Here is a 15111-nt window from a genome sequence, read left to right as displayed (position 1 = left end):
TCTTTGTCTCTATTATTTTCTCTGTTCAATCACTGTTTTAGATGTTCCATCATTCAACTTCCATTTCTGAACAAGCCTAGCATTTTCTTGTGCCTTTCCCCATTATTATTTTCCCCCCTCTTCCTTTTCATCTGGGTGCTCGATCTGGATCAAATAAATTTGACGGCTACTTTAAAAGAAAAGCAGCTTAATTGTTGCACATGATGAAAATGGGAGATAGCAAATCACATTCATATAAAGAAAAATATTAGAGCTTTATCTTCCAAAAAGTAGTTTCCTCAATTTATGGGGTCTTCTTCTGATTTACTTGACCTTAAAAGTATAAGCATGCAGACCACACATTGCAAAGAACTACTGTGTATGCAATTGCTTGGGCTATACAATTATTCAGTACTATTCTCTATGCCACAAAACAAGATTTGAATGTTACGCTGCTGGTCCTTCCTATGGACTTTATTAAGCTAAATAAAAAATGTAGCAAAAAATCATTTTATGAATGATGTGTACTGTTATTTTCTGCTCATGTCATGTAAAGCTGTGCTGCAGTGATTGCAAGCTAGCTTTCTTAAAGCACACCCTTCAAACGAATGCCGGAAAACTCTGAAAACATGGCTTCCAGTTTGAGCTCCTCGCTTCAGTTACCATGGTTTTGTTCTATAATTTCAACACATCATGGGGTTTGCTAGTGTAACAATTTATAGCCGACTATGTGTCTCCCTGCAACAAGCTTTTTATTATTATTATTCTTGGCATGATTAAAATTAACATAAATAATAACTAAACACATTGTGGGTGGGTGGAAAACCATCCATATTAATGAACCAAAAAGAAATATCCACTGAGAGTGTGGACTTGCTAAAATTTTCAGCTGACAGATCATGCTAGTTGACCCCACATTACCTCTCTCCTCTGTCTTTCCCTCCCTCTGTCTTTCCCTTCCACTAGTCCTATCCTTCCCTCTGTCTCTTTCCCATCCCTTCCCTAAACCTTGTCTGCATTCACTATTTTTCCATTGGTAGACAAAGATGTTTACACCTGAAGTAGATTGTAGGTAATTTCTGGGGGTTGATAAAGGGACTTGGGGTTGAGATCTTTTCTCAGATGTACTAGGGTAAGCCAGATGTTTGCGTGCAGCTGAACTGACTCCCCACAACCCCTGCCTCTACAATCTGCTACTAGTGAAAACATTTTTGAAGCTCAAAATGTCTGATGTCTAATCTTGTCTTTATTGACTGTTGTCTGTAAGCAGCAGTGCATGGTACTCTGGCAATCCATAATTGCATGTGAATGTCCTAAACTTTATAAAATATTTTTCAAAAAAAAAAAATCATTTGATTTCCCCCTGTCTTATTTAGTCATGAGATTAAAACCATCATTTTCTACTGAGATTAAAACCATCATTTTCTAAGCATCAAACTATCCATTTATTTATTTTGGTATAAATAAATTCCCACTCCATCCCTTTCTTTCCTTTTTTTTTTTACTTTTGCAATTATTTTTTTGCAGGATCAAGTGTCTCTGGTTACCCTGGTAACCCACATTCTTCAAGTTACTTTCCCTCATAAATCACTTTATTTTCTGTCAGTACTATTATTTCCGTTTAGGCTTCTTTGAATGGCTTTTCCCTCCTCCCAGTCCACCTTTTGTTCACCTAAGTCCAACACAGTTTCCATTTCATTCAGCGCAAGGAAAGGGGTTTGATATGACATTAAGAGTCATTACTCAAAGCAGAAGTCAGCTTCAGGTCTAACTGTCTCATTTCCCCCCACCTAGCTAACCTCATTAAGTCTTGGCATAATAACTTTTTTTTCTTTTCTTTTAACACTAGGAATGTTAGCTTTGGGAATATGCTTGGTGGTTTTTATTTTAAATTTTTAGTATTTTGGCTTCAAAGCTCATCTCTCCAGAGCATGTCTTGCTTTGAGTGACTAAACTACCTGCCTGCTTCTGTCACCTTACAACATCCTTACTTATTACACATTGATAGCCATTCTGAACTGCTGTGTTTTCTAAGTCTGGGTTGCAAACCCTCTGTTTTATTGTGTGGGTTTTTTACATGCCGTTGTCATTTCTTTTTTCCTGAACAGGTATGGCTAGCCATCCACCAATACCTATTTCAGAACTTGCGGATCACATCGAAAGGCTGAAGGCTAATGACAACCTCAAGTTTTCCCAAGAATATGAGGTAATGCCCCAGTTCCCTAGAGGCAGGAATCACTTATCATCTGGATTATTGTAGACATGTTAATAAACCAGCTTCACTGTATGTTGTCCCTGATAGTTATATTCCTAAACACAGATATTGAAAAGTAGCCTCATTGGAACATTTCCAAGCAAGTAAGGCTGCAGTCCTAAACAAGCTTACTGGTTTCCTTCTTTCTTTCTTTCTTTCTTTCTTTCTTTCTTTCTTTCTTTCTTTCTTTCTTTCTTTCTCTCTCTCTCTCTCTCTCTCTCTCTCTCTCTTTCTTTCTTTCTTTCTTTCTTTCTTTCTTTCTCCTTCCTTCCTTCCTTCCTTCCTTCCTTCCTTCCTTCCTTCCTTCCTTCCTTCTTTCTTTAATATACCACCCTATACCCACAGGTCTCAAGGTGGTTACAACATAAAACCACAACATAAATGGCACTACAAGTATGTTTAAGACTGTACCTTCCCTCATTTGTGTGGAATTTGGAAAATTCTAGATTTCTGATGCTTTTTAAAACAGTCTCGTAAGGAATTGAAATTCTCTTCCTATGGGAAAGTATTCTATTTTAACATTTAAAGTGATTAAATGTATGCATGTTCCATTTGGTTAGGAAAGGAAGATTTGCCAAGATTCCTATAGAAAGATCTACCTACCTATCTGTGCATTTCATTCTGGCAGTGGGAAGGGAGATGGGAATAGTCAGCGGCAAAATGGGAGAAGGAGTAGTATCATAGGAAGTGAGGGGATGAAGGGAAAAGAAGTAAGATTCTCAGGTGACAAAGATATCCCAGTGTCTATTAATGCTTCACCAGGGTATGCACTTGGAGTAATTATTGCACACCTAAAAAAACATGCGCAAGACATTTAAACACTGTTACGTTTTGAATTGATAACTACCTTGTGCTACCACTGGGAAGAAATATGAGACAGAATTATGAAGAAACAAATCAAATACATAAAAAGACAGGCAATGCGAGATTATGCAATTTTTGTCCTCTGTACCCAGCACATTGACTCAAATTTTTAATGGCACAGATTTTTTGTTTTATGTATTCAATTACTGAATTTACTATTTCATTCACAAAAACAAAAAATCTGTGCCATTAAAAATTTGAGGCAGAAATATTGAAAAGAAAGCGAACGCTTCTACATTTAATGATTTATGAAGCTTAAGTTTTGTGTCCAATTAATTAATGGTTTATGGAACTAACTAACTGAGATCTGTGCTTGTTTTATTACCTTATGTCAGAACAGTTTTAGAAGACGTGTTGGTCCACTGAGTAAATTTTTCATAGATTAAGGATTTTGTTCAATGTTATTATAGGTTATAACAGCATCAAGCCATTATTACCTCTCCCATCAATAATTCATGAATTGTGGGTTTTAATAGTATCATAACAGGAACCAGTTATGAAATACCCTTTTAATAGTCCATGGATTACAACCCCCAAGATGTGCATTGGCACATAGATATGGCTCTCATGTCAATAATTTGTGAATGAATGGACTTGTACAAAATCCATTAAACGCCATAAACTCGTAGGGCTTCTTTCAGAGGACAATATGGTTTATCATGTAAATTTATATATATATAAGGTATCCCAAATGTGCAAGTAAAACACAACCATATTATTTATGGGTATAGTGATCCACAAATTAAGGACTTCTCGAGTAATCCCTGGCATTGGACTCCATTTGTATTCAGTCATATATACGACTTCAACATCTCTCAGAACTCTTGGGCATAGTGGAACTTAATGACTATGAAGAAGCCAATTTCCTAAATCATCTCTGACTTCCTTCCATCCTCCCCTCTCATCAACTTTCTCTAGTCTTTCTGGTCACCATATCATATATCATATTATAGGCATACTTAGTCTTTCAAGCGACAGTAGTTACCCCGGAAGTTACTTCAGTCAGTAAAATACTGCATTTCTATACTATCTACATAGCCATCTCAGGTTACTCACCACTGAGATGGCGGCTAAGCAGTGTGGATGATGTAGTTGTACCACGGTAACTTTCAGGTTAGATTACTATAGGAAACTCTTTGTTTGGCTACCTTTGAAGACTGCTCAGAAACTTCAGACTCATTTCAAAGTACAGCCCTGAATGTCTTGGGATCAGAGAATCTTGAGAATTACTTTCCCTGCCCACATCAATATTAGTCTATCTAAGCACTGCATTTACAACGCTTGAGGCCCTTCTCCAGGTACCACCATCATCTTATGTACAGTGGGTTCATTCAAGAGATAAGGCATTTTCATTTTGGTTGCTCACAATTTGAAATATCCTCTGTGGCTGCTTTTTTTACATTTGATACAGTTTGTTTTAGATTATCTGATAGGTGCTATTTTTCCTATTTGTAATTTCACTGCCTTTTTGTGTCACTAAGCCAGGGGTCTGCAACCCGCGGCTCCGGAGCCGCATGTGGCTCTTTTACACCTTTGCCGCGGCTCCGGGGCGGATACTAGCGAGGGGAGGAGGCGCATTGTGCGCCCCGACACTCCCCACTGTGGCGGGCGCTGTACTGGCTGTGACGTCGCATGGGGGCGGTGCGTGTGTTAGTCACGCACCGTCCCGACATCACCTTCCCGCCCGCTGTCAGATCGCGGCTCCGGAGATATATTTGTTTTAAATGTTGCAATGGTTTTGCGGCTCCCAGTTGTTTTTTTCTTTGGAAACGGGTCCAAGTGGCTCTTTTTGTCATAAAGGTTGCAGACCCCTGCACTAAGCACTTTCATTACGTGCGGCAATGAATAAATAAGTACAGTCAAACCTAGGTTGTTGAACATAATCCGTTCTGGAAGCCCATTTGGCTTCCGAAATGTTCGACAACCGAGGCGTGGCTTCCAATGGGTTACAGGAGCTTCCTGCACTCAAGCGTAAGCCGCGTCGAATGTTCGGCTTCTGAAAAACGTTCGAAAACCGGAGCATTTACTTCCGGGTTTTCAGTGTTCGGGAGCCAAAAAGTTCCAGAACAGAGGCATTTGGGATCCAAGGTTTGACTGTACATCTAAAGTAAAATACTTCTGTTTGAGAGCATACCTGTGAAAGGCACCAGTAAGGGAAAAAATGGGGTGTGTGTGACAATTGACACACATAGGATGGAAAGTCTTGTGCAGTTGTCTCCCCTGACTATTTAATAATGTGCTGCAATTGATTCAAAATTATCTGAACTCCCGAATCACAAAAGTAGTATAAAGTACAGGTAGTTTTATGGTTTAAGCTCCCACGTTTTAAGCTTGCACATCATGCGTAAGGGTTAGAGACAAATGACTCTGAGATTAAGTGTTCCCGATGACACTGACATTTCTAATATAACATAGTATAGAGACCTTTAGGTGAATTAATACTATCACATTTTATTTGACAGTAAAGAGTGGATTGCTTATTTGTGGGGCGAACAGAATTTGCTAGTACCTTTAATAAATGTTACTTTAAAAAGTCAGTTTCGTATGACCTTTATACAAATAGAAGTTGCTGGAGACTATAAATATCCAGTATATGTAAGTATCTTGGGCAGGAGAGTTTTAAATTGCATTTCAACATTTGCTGTTATAGGACAGAACTGCATATCATTTAAAGATGCAGTGTTGTAGAAGGCCTTAAGCCTGATCTGAAAAATAATCTCATTACTGTCAAAGAGAAAAATACAATCTCTAGCATTCACTAAAATGTGTTGACTTGAAGGGCATTTTAAGGTTCAGAGTCATACTTAACGCAAGTCAGGAGTGATTTTCTGTCAATTGCATGTAATTATGCAGTGTTCACAGTAAAAGATCATGCTGTATAAACTCTGCACACAAGTATTTCCTCTGTCGTTTACAAGCATTCTCCCCCCCCCCCACATATAGTCAGTTGCAGAAACTTCACAATTGTCCTTCTGCACAGTAGTTCCTAAAAATGTCATTATCACTTGGTTTCTACCTATATCCAGATGGCGTCAACAAAATTGTTGAGATCAAGCAGTAGAGTCCAAAGAATACCATAAAGGTAAAGGGTCCTCTGACCATTAGGTCCAGTCGTGACCAACTCTGGGGTTGCGGCGCTCATCTCGCTTTATTGGCCAAGGGAGCTGGCGTGCAACTTCTGGGTCATGTGGCCTGCATGACTAAGCCGTTTCTGGCGACCCAGAGCAGCGCACGGAAACGCCGTTTACCTTCCCGCCGGAGTGGTACCTATTTATCTACTTGCACTTTGATGGTGCTTTTGAACTGCTAGGTTGGCAGGAGCAGGGACCAAGCAACGGGAGCTCACCCTGTTGCGGGGTTTCAAACCCTCGACCTTCTGATCGGCAAGTCCTAGACTCTGTGGTTTAACCCACAGCTCCACCCGCGTCCCAAAGAATATCATATAAGGGCATAATTGGTGGTGGGCACAGTTGCAACATCTGGCCAGCACAGAAAGACATGTTTTAATTTCTCCTTGCAAATGACACTTGTGCCATAACACAATCTTGTATGCAGTGCCCCTTGGATGTATGATACGCGTTGCATGGTTCTTAAGATGCAGTCCACTATCTTATCTGATTAGTGGGTTGATTCATAACTAGAGCACCTTTCTACGAATAAATAAAGAGTAGTATATAATTTAAAACAAAAGCTCTAGGAAAACAAGAAAAGTTGCACATAAAATGGTGTCGTGTCCTCATTCTGAAATTGAAATTGAGCAGCAACTTGTGAATAGTATGCTCCTGGCTTCTGGTATAGAATGGTTGGGTATCTTCTACATTCCTTCCTTCCTCAATGCCTGTTCCTTTATTTCATTTAATTTCCTGGCTTGCCACTGAGTTGTATCACAGGAGGAATTCCCCGTTAGTTCTGTCTGAGACACTCCTCTTTCTAAGTATACACATTACTGCTTTTTCTGCATCCCATGTAGTCCTACTGCTGCTTTTTTGAAACCATGCAACTTATCGAGAGAGACTGTTATTTTTTTTTGGGGGGGGGGGATTGCAGAGAAACAGAAACCCAACAAGTAACGGGTGTCGGGTGAAGACATCCCCAACACCTCTCCAATGTATACTGGGGACACGGGTGGTGCTGTGGTCTAAACCACTGAGGCGCTCGGGCTTGCCAATCGGAAGGTCGGTGGTTCGAATCGTATGTTCTCAACAGATCTAGGAGATGGCACTGGCACATAAAGGTAAAGGGACCCCTGACCATTAGGTCCAGTCGTGACCGACTCTGGGGTTGCGGCGCTTTATTGGCCGAGGGAGCCGGCGTACAGCTTCCGGGTCATGTGGCCAGCATGACTAAGCCACTTCTGGCGAACGAGAGCAGTGCATGGAAACGCCGTTTACCTTCCCACCAGAGTTTACCTTCCCACCACCACCATTTCCCACCACCTATTTATCTACTTGCACTTTGACGTGCTTTTGAACTGCTAGGTTGGCAGAAGCAGGGACCGAGCAACGGGAGCTCATCCCGTCACGGGGATTCAAACCGCCAACCTTCTGATCGGCAAGCCCTAGGCTCTGTGGTTTAACCCACAGCGCCACCCACGTCCCAACTGGCACATACGGACAGTGTTTATTTTATTGTTTCTCTGAAAGGCTCTAGACCAAAGACTTAGATACAAATCATGGTTGCTTGGTCTGAATACTTTTCAGAGCAGGGATATGGATAGGAGATTGAGGGGCCCAATCTTGCTACTTTCCAACCAAAGTCTTTCAAGCAACTTGAACTGAAGAAGACCATTTATTTACAGAGCGAATTTTTCATCTGCTCTGTGTGTTCTAAATTATTTTTGCTGGGCATTTTGGAACAATTCAAATATACAAGTTTTATAGCTGTTAAACAGTAGGGTTTGTTCCTTTTAAAATACGCTCTTTAGAATATACACAGAATTATAAGTACAGTCGTACCTTGGCTCCTGAATCCCTTGGGAGTCGACGTCCCAGCTCCCGAACGATCGAAAACTGGAAGTGAGTGTTCTGGTTTTCGAATGTTCTTCTGGAAGCAGAATGTCCTATGGGGATTCCACAGCTTCTGGTTGGCTGCAGGAGCTTCCTGCAGCCAATCAGAAGACATGCTTTGGTTTCCGAACATTTCGGAAGTTGAACGGACTTTCGGAACAGATTCCATTCGACTTCCGAGGTACGACTGTAATATACTGATAGGAAATGTGCCCATACATACAGTCAGTGTGCTAAATTTAAACCAAATCATATTTTCTCAATGACTGGTGACATACAAAGTCCAACATTAAATCAAATACCCGCTTCGTTCCTAATTGCTGCTTGAGCATTTTCTCCCTAGCCCTTTAGTTTCATGATTTTAATTATTAGTTGTTTGACAGCTAACAGCCTGGGTGCTTTAAGGTATCTGACCTGGGCAGAAAATATTGTGAAAGTGTAGGCTTTTGTTTTCAGGTTGAGCACCTGCTGTGTAGTGCAACGTTAAAAACAAATACTAATAATAGCATTTCTGTGTCAGTTCAAGTCAGTGTCACTTTGCTTGCATGACAGGCTATGCAAATGTGGCCATACTGTAGTAAAAGGGCAGGTCCCTTGGGGGTCTTCATCGACTGTCCTGTTCCCTGTGTTTAAGTCTTGTTTCGGTGTAAAATGGCTCCGTGTATATATACAGATGACAGCTGAGAGGAAGAGGCTAGTTCATGCACTCACCAGATCTTCACAGCGCGGATGACTGGAGACGCACATACAGCGAGGTGTGATTTGTGTGCGTGGCCTCCTTGTGCAGGAGGTGTAATTCGTGAAATTATGTCCCCGTTCAAAGCCTTGCATATGCCCATTTCTCCCACGGTGAAAATAACAGGCGCATGTACAAACTGGCCCAGAGAGGCAGCAGCACAAGGAAGAATGTGTGTGTTAACTTAGCTTGCGCAACGGACTGTACATCATTTTAATGGTTCCTCTTATACGCTATACATTAAAGGCAGCCCTTTCCATTAACATTTAATATTGGCGAAGGTGAAGTCACGTTCTGCCTCTTTACCCAACCAACACTGGTCGATGTGCTGGATTTTGTCGGTGAATCATCAGATTTGTGATGGGAGGCATTAATAATTTACTAAAGTGAATTGTATCTTGAGGTTTTATTTTTAAGTACTAACACCTCCCCGCTCAAAAAAAAAAAAAAGCTTTTTACTCTAAGGTAACGGCTTAGGTCACACATCATAGCTTAGCATGAACACGACTCAGTATGAACTGTGAGCAAGCAGGTCATTTTCCTGCTGCACTGCCCCATGCTAAGCCACAGTTTGGCTTAATGTGAAACCTCTGGCTTGCAGCTCATGTTTTGTCTAGGAGGGCAGAATCATGAGCCCAGGCTACAGACTGATTCTTAAATTTTTAATTCTCGTTTTTTACACTGCTCAGTTTTGTTTGTCAAGTGCAGCAATGCTCTTAACTTGTTTTCATCCAGTTTTCTTTTTTAATATTGAATGTTAGTTCGGCTTTATTGCAAGCTGCTTAGAGCTGTTTATTAAGTGGTGCAGAAATTTTATAAATAAGAAATAAGATCTGCTTTTTACTTTCTCCTCGTTCGGGTTTCTAAAGCGGAAGGAAAAGGCATTTCTGCTGGCAACTTGGCCGTGATGATGTATTAGTGTTCAGGTATTTAGCATTCATGTTTTGCTAAAGCAATATGTAAATCTCATTCAATCGGCAAGTTTCCTGAATAACAAAATAGCATCTTATTATAGATTCATCTGAAATATGAAACTCTCAAAGCAAAACCTGACATTGGTAAAAGAGGGTCAAATTTTTCATTTTCAGGGGTAGTTAATAATTCTCTAGTTCCACATCATCCATTTGCTTTGACATCTACCAGGGTGCTAACTTTATTGTTCTTTCCACAGTGCAATTGCTATACGCTGTGCTTGCTTACTTCAGAGAGACTTATTACTGAGCTGCTATTTCACCAATGCTATGGGCTGCAGCCTTTGTTTGAAAACTATGATGTTGACTAAGGGTTGTATATTTGATTGCTCGCCTTTGTAGAATACTTTCTGGATGGGGGAAAAGAAACCCAAGCCCAGTGAGCCAGTGTGGTGTAGTGGTTAAGAGCGGTAGTCTCATAATCTGGGGAACCGGGTTCGTGTCTCCGCTCCTCCACATGCAGCTGCTGGGTGACCTTGGGCCAGTCACACTTCTCTAAAGTCTCTCAGCCCCACTCACCTCACAGAGTGTTTGTTGTCGGGGAGGAAGGGAAAGGAGAATGTTAGCCGCTTTGAGACTCCTTATGGTAGTGATAAAGCCAGATATCAAATCCAAACTCTTCTTCTTCATCATCATCATCACTGATATTTTAGTTTCTCCCTGTGTGGTATATTTTACTTACTGTTTTTTTCTGTGATGGGGACCCATCTAGTCACACCGTCCTAAATCATATGATTTTGCTAAAAGTTTAGATATATGAATATCCGGTAACTTCAAAAACATAATTGTTTAAAGTAATATTATTTGTGCCCCCAACTTCAGCCAAAATGGAAAAGCTGCTTTTTCTCTCCCGCCTTCTTTATAGCCCTCTTGCATTAACAGGGTGTAATAATAATAGGGGTTGCTCGTGCGTAAGTTGCCGCCACTCCTGGCTAGGTTGCCTGGTTAAACCTTTTCTGTCTGGACAGCCCTTCACTTCGTGGCTGTTTCAGTCGCTAGCAGAATCCGTCAGTGGGCGTTTCTTAAACCTTTTCCAGCATAAAAGCTGTTTGACGCCAAGTCTCCTCCTACTCTCCCTGCGCGGAAGTCTTCTGCACAGGGAGGGTGTGGGTAGCGGAGGACCCGTGCTCTCCCCGCTGGTGTCCGGCGAGGAGTCCTGGAGCCCTCTCGCCGATTCCCCCATCTGCCCCCCTTTATCCCTGGTGTTACGCTGATTTCCTTCCCCAGCTGATGAGCTGCCTCTCTCCCTGCTGGGCCCTTCTCCAGCATCACTTGGGAGCCTTGCCTCCGCCTCTGGCTCCGATGTCAGTTCCCTGACACAGGGTTACTGTAGAACCCTGCAGCTGTTTGAAATATTTGTAAGCTTTGGGATTTATTTTTTTAGCAAGCTTGGATCATTCCATGCTGCACCTACTCCTCAATACTTACACGCCTGAAAACATGACCATCTTTTTGTTTGAACTTTAACAATTAATTGGCTAAAGATCCAATTTGGGGGAGAGGGGAATGAAGTTGTCACAAAAGAAGAGATGAAGACAAACCCTCAGTTGTCTTGTAGAGCTTCATCTTCCCTGCCCCCAGGTCCAATTTCTGGCTTTGAAAATAAAACTTTCATTTAATTGAAAGTGTCTAATTTATGGGGGGGGCGTGGAAATGAATGGGAAAGTGAAACTACCAAACTACCTGTTATCCCCAGGAAGTTTTCAAAAGAGGGCAGGGAAAAGTCTTAATACTTCTGTATTTCTGTCATAGTTTTGTCATATGTAGATGCAGTCATACCTCGGGTTACAGACGCTTCAGGTTGCGTGTTTTCGGGTTACGGACACGGCGAAACCTGGAAGTACCGGAACGGGTTACTTCCGGGTTTTGGTGCTCGTGCATGCACAGAAGTGCTAAATCATGCTTTGCGCATGCGCAGAATTTCCAAATCGCCACTCGCACATGCGCAGACGCGGCGCTGCGGGTTGCGAACATGCCTCCCACACGGATCACGTTCACAATCCGAGTGTCCACTGTATAGATATATTTCTGTCTTAGTTTTGTCATATGTAGATATATATATATATATATATATATATATATATATATATATATATATGCTTTCGTAGATTTTCACGGGTACAGGAATGCAGGTTTTGGTGTCTTCGGGTGTCTTCCCGTGTAAGAGTTGGGGTGTCTAGGCGACGTTTCGACGAGGTCTCACTCGTCATCTTCAGGCTGGTGCTTTCGGCTTCTTGTTACTGGAACAGAGCAGGATCTCAGTGTTTGAGTTCCTATAAATACTGTTGAGGGGGTGTGGTGTATATATATATATATATACACAATTTCCATTTTTTATTTTGTGCTACCACTTTCAGATCATTGGAGAAGTCTCCCCACACACTTTTTTTTGGGGGGGGGCGGACCCTGTAAATTCCTGTGTACAAACAAAACAAAGAAGTGAAGGAGTCAGTTGGATCCCTGGAGTAAATTATTAGCTTAGGGTCTTTGGGCAGCGTCCAACAAAGTACTGTCTCTAAGAGAAGGAATTTTGGTTGCACAACAGAATTTCCACTTGCTCTCCATCTGTTCCAGGGGTTGACCCAACTTCCAGAGTAGATTTGGAGAGAATGTGGGGCAGAAAGAGTGGAAGTTCTATGGTGCAAGTAGAAATTCCTGTGCCTAGAAGAAGCACTTTCTTTGATACCACTCTTAATTCTGCTCCAAGTTGACTTCAGCTTTACACAAAATTTTTCACACTTGTAGAGCAGACTTATTTCACTGTTTTTTTCATGTACTGTTCTTCTGAAAAACCAAGCCCAGTTAGACTCTTGGGATACATGGAACCCTTTCCTTGTTTACTGTAAGCTCTATATTTCACCTGGGAAGAGTTTTTGGTTCCTCCCCAACCATCCTCTATCTGATAATGACAAAATAGATTTTCTTTGAAAATTATTAAAGGGGAAAGAAACTATCAGTGATTTTTTTTTCCCCAAGCAATTGGAGGACAAGTTTCACAGCACTGATTTCTTGGGAAACTAAAGTTTCCTTTATCCTAAGACTTGCTGCATTGGAAAAGTGTTCCTTTTACTTCCTATTTGGAGAATAGTTACGGATTTTTCCTCTTTCCCTATATTATGTAGTATGACTTATTTGTCACAGCCAGCTGGGCTTCCTTCTTGAATGTGCAGTTTTAAGGCCTGTGGGCACCTTCCTGGGTTAGTATGGTGATTCTAGGCAGCTGGGATAAACTCAGTCAGTAGAGCATGAGCCTCATGGATTCGAGCCTCACATTGGGCAAAAGATTCCTGCATTGCGGGGGGTTGGACTAGATGACCCTCTGGGCCCTTCCAATTCTACAATTCTATGATTCTATGAACAAGGGATCCTATTTGAATGCACAAGCTTGACGAGAGTCTTCCGAGGTGAACTACTACATGACAGTTCATTGGCTCCATTGCCTACTGACCCATTTGTCTAGTGAATGGAAAGTCACGGGTAAATCGTGTCCTCCCTAAAAGAGGGCACATGTTGCAGTGAGACCTGGAGACTGACCTCCTGGTTGTGGGTGGGTCTATTGGACAGCCACAACACCCGATTGGTAGGTCCCTTGTTGCTGGGTATAATCTGGCCAATGGGGTGCAGTCTAAATGGATCGAGGGACCTATATAAACCCATGTGATATCTTTATTTATTGTCATTGTCCCATGCAGGACAATGAAATTGAAAAACTACATAAAACTACATAAAAACTACATAAAACTACATAAAAACTACATAAAACATTCAAAAACCCCTAAAAACTCTGAAACCCCATTTTAAAATACACTATACTCTAGAGCACTGTTTCCCAACCTTGGGCCTCCAGCTGTTTTTGGTCTACAACTCCCATCATCCCTAGCTAGCAAGACCAGTGGTCAGGGATGATGGGAATTGTAGTTCAAAAACAGCTGGAGGCCCAAGGTTGGGAAACACTGCTGTAGAGACCCCTTATGCTGCATTTAGAACCAGAATTGCATTTGCGTAGAAACTGTTTCTCAGGCGGCTGGCCCTGGCCTTTATAACCCTATACCTTCTTCCAGAAGGCAGAAGCTGAAAGAGATAATTTCCGGGGTGCGTACTATCCTGCGCTATCTCTGCCGCTTTCTTGTGGCACCTGGCAGCATAGATTTGATGCACATGTCCCAGAGCTTCCTCTTTTGGCTCGTGCATCAGAACACCCACCCACCTCTCCCTGATTTTAGGGCATTTTGCGATTGACTTTGTCATTGGGACAGGGGCACGGCAGGAATTTTCCCCACTTGGCTGATTGGCTGTGGCCATTTGTGTTTCACCTGCCGTGTAGCAATTCGTCACAACTTGTAAGGTTGCGGATAGGCACTGGTTCATGTGATAGGGATGGGACAATGGTCTCGCCATCCTTATGTGAAGGGTATTCCATTAAAGGAATCCAAGGACTCAACTTGGTTTGGTCAACCCCCAAAAGGGGGTTATGCCCGTGCCTGAGGCCAGGGGAGCATCTGAGGAGTGAACAGAGTCTGTTCCCAGGCTTTTCACCTGCCTCAGGTGTTCACCCTTGGCTGACCTATGATAGAGCTCTGGGTCAGCGCTACCTGCAAGGGTGCAGGGAGCTAGTCGAACCAGAGCCTATGCAACCACTCACTTTTCTGTAATCAATAAAGTTGTGGCCTAAATTCTGCCAAAAACCAAAACTAAAAATTGAGTCAAATGTGTCTTTATTTAAGGGGCAGGTCTCTGGGTCTGAACATGCAAATAGCAGCCAGCCTAAATCCAGACCTCTTTCCTACAGAGTCTCACATTTTGGATGGAAATATGCAAAACCATAGTCAGGGGAGCATGCAGACACTGCAGCTGCATTGCACATACCCTTTTAAACAAAAGTTTCATCATGTTATACAGTACATGCATTTATTGTGAAGAAATCCATTTCATCTTTTAATGGCAGCTTTGTTCAAGACAAACTGTCAGAATGAATCTACTAGGGATCCTTTTTAAGTGTCATCCATTAAACCATTAGAGCACTCATTAAAACTGTTAGCACAGACTTGTTATTCATGAGTTATTGGTCTTTCACACTTCTACAATGTTTCTGCCAATATCACTCTATTCTCTGTTCCAGCCTGGCTATTCAGACCCAGGAAATATAGATTAGATTTCTCTCTCCAGACAGGTCTTTGATGAAGTATGGTGAGGTTGAGAGTACCAAGCTAAGATTAGACTGTTTCCCTAGATTTCACAGAAATATTATTATTTATTGATTTTATATACCACCCTATACCCGGAGGACTCAGGACGGTTCAC

At 41.8% G+C, this 15111-nt stretch overlaps 1 protein-coding gene across 41 annotated transcripts in view; it reads left to right on the top strand.

The window, feature by feature from the left end:
• PTPRD (protein tyrosine phosphatase receptor type D) overlaps nucleotides 1–15111 on the top strand; it is a 1139460-nt gene that overhangs the window by 1041176 nt on the left and 83173 nt on the right. For all 41 annotated transcript variants that reach the window (XM_083482170.1, XM_083482159.1, XM_083482163.1 and 38 more), the window contains one exon: nucleotides 2088–2185. In XM_083482170.1, the coding sequence (XP_083338296.1) occupies nucleotides 2088–2185 (98 nt within the window). The remainder of the gene's footprint in view (nucleotides 1–2087; nucleotides 2186–15111) is intronic.

The sequence above is a fragment of the Podarcis liolepis genome (assembly GCF_965112155.1).
Source record: "Podarcis liolepis genome assembly, chromosome: 17".
NCBI lineage: Eukaryota > Metazoa > Chordata > Lepidosauria > Squamata > Lacertidae > Podarcis > Podarcis liolepis.
Note: the sequence above shows the minus strand (reverse complement) of the source record. Positions and strands in the feature narration are given on the sequence as shown.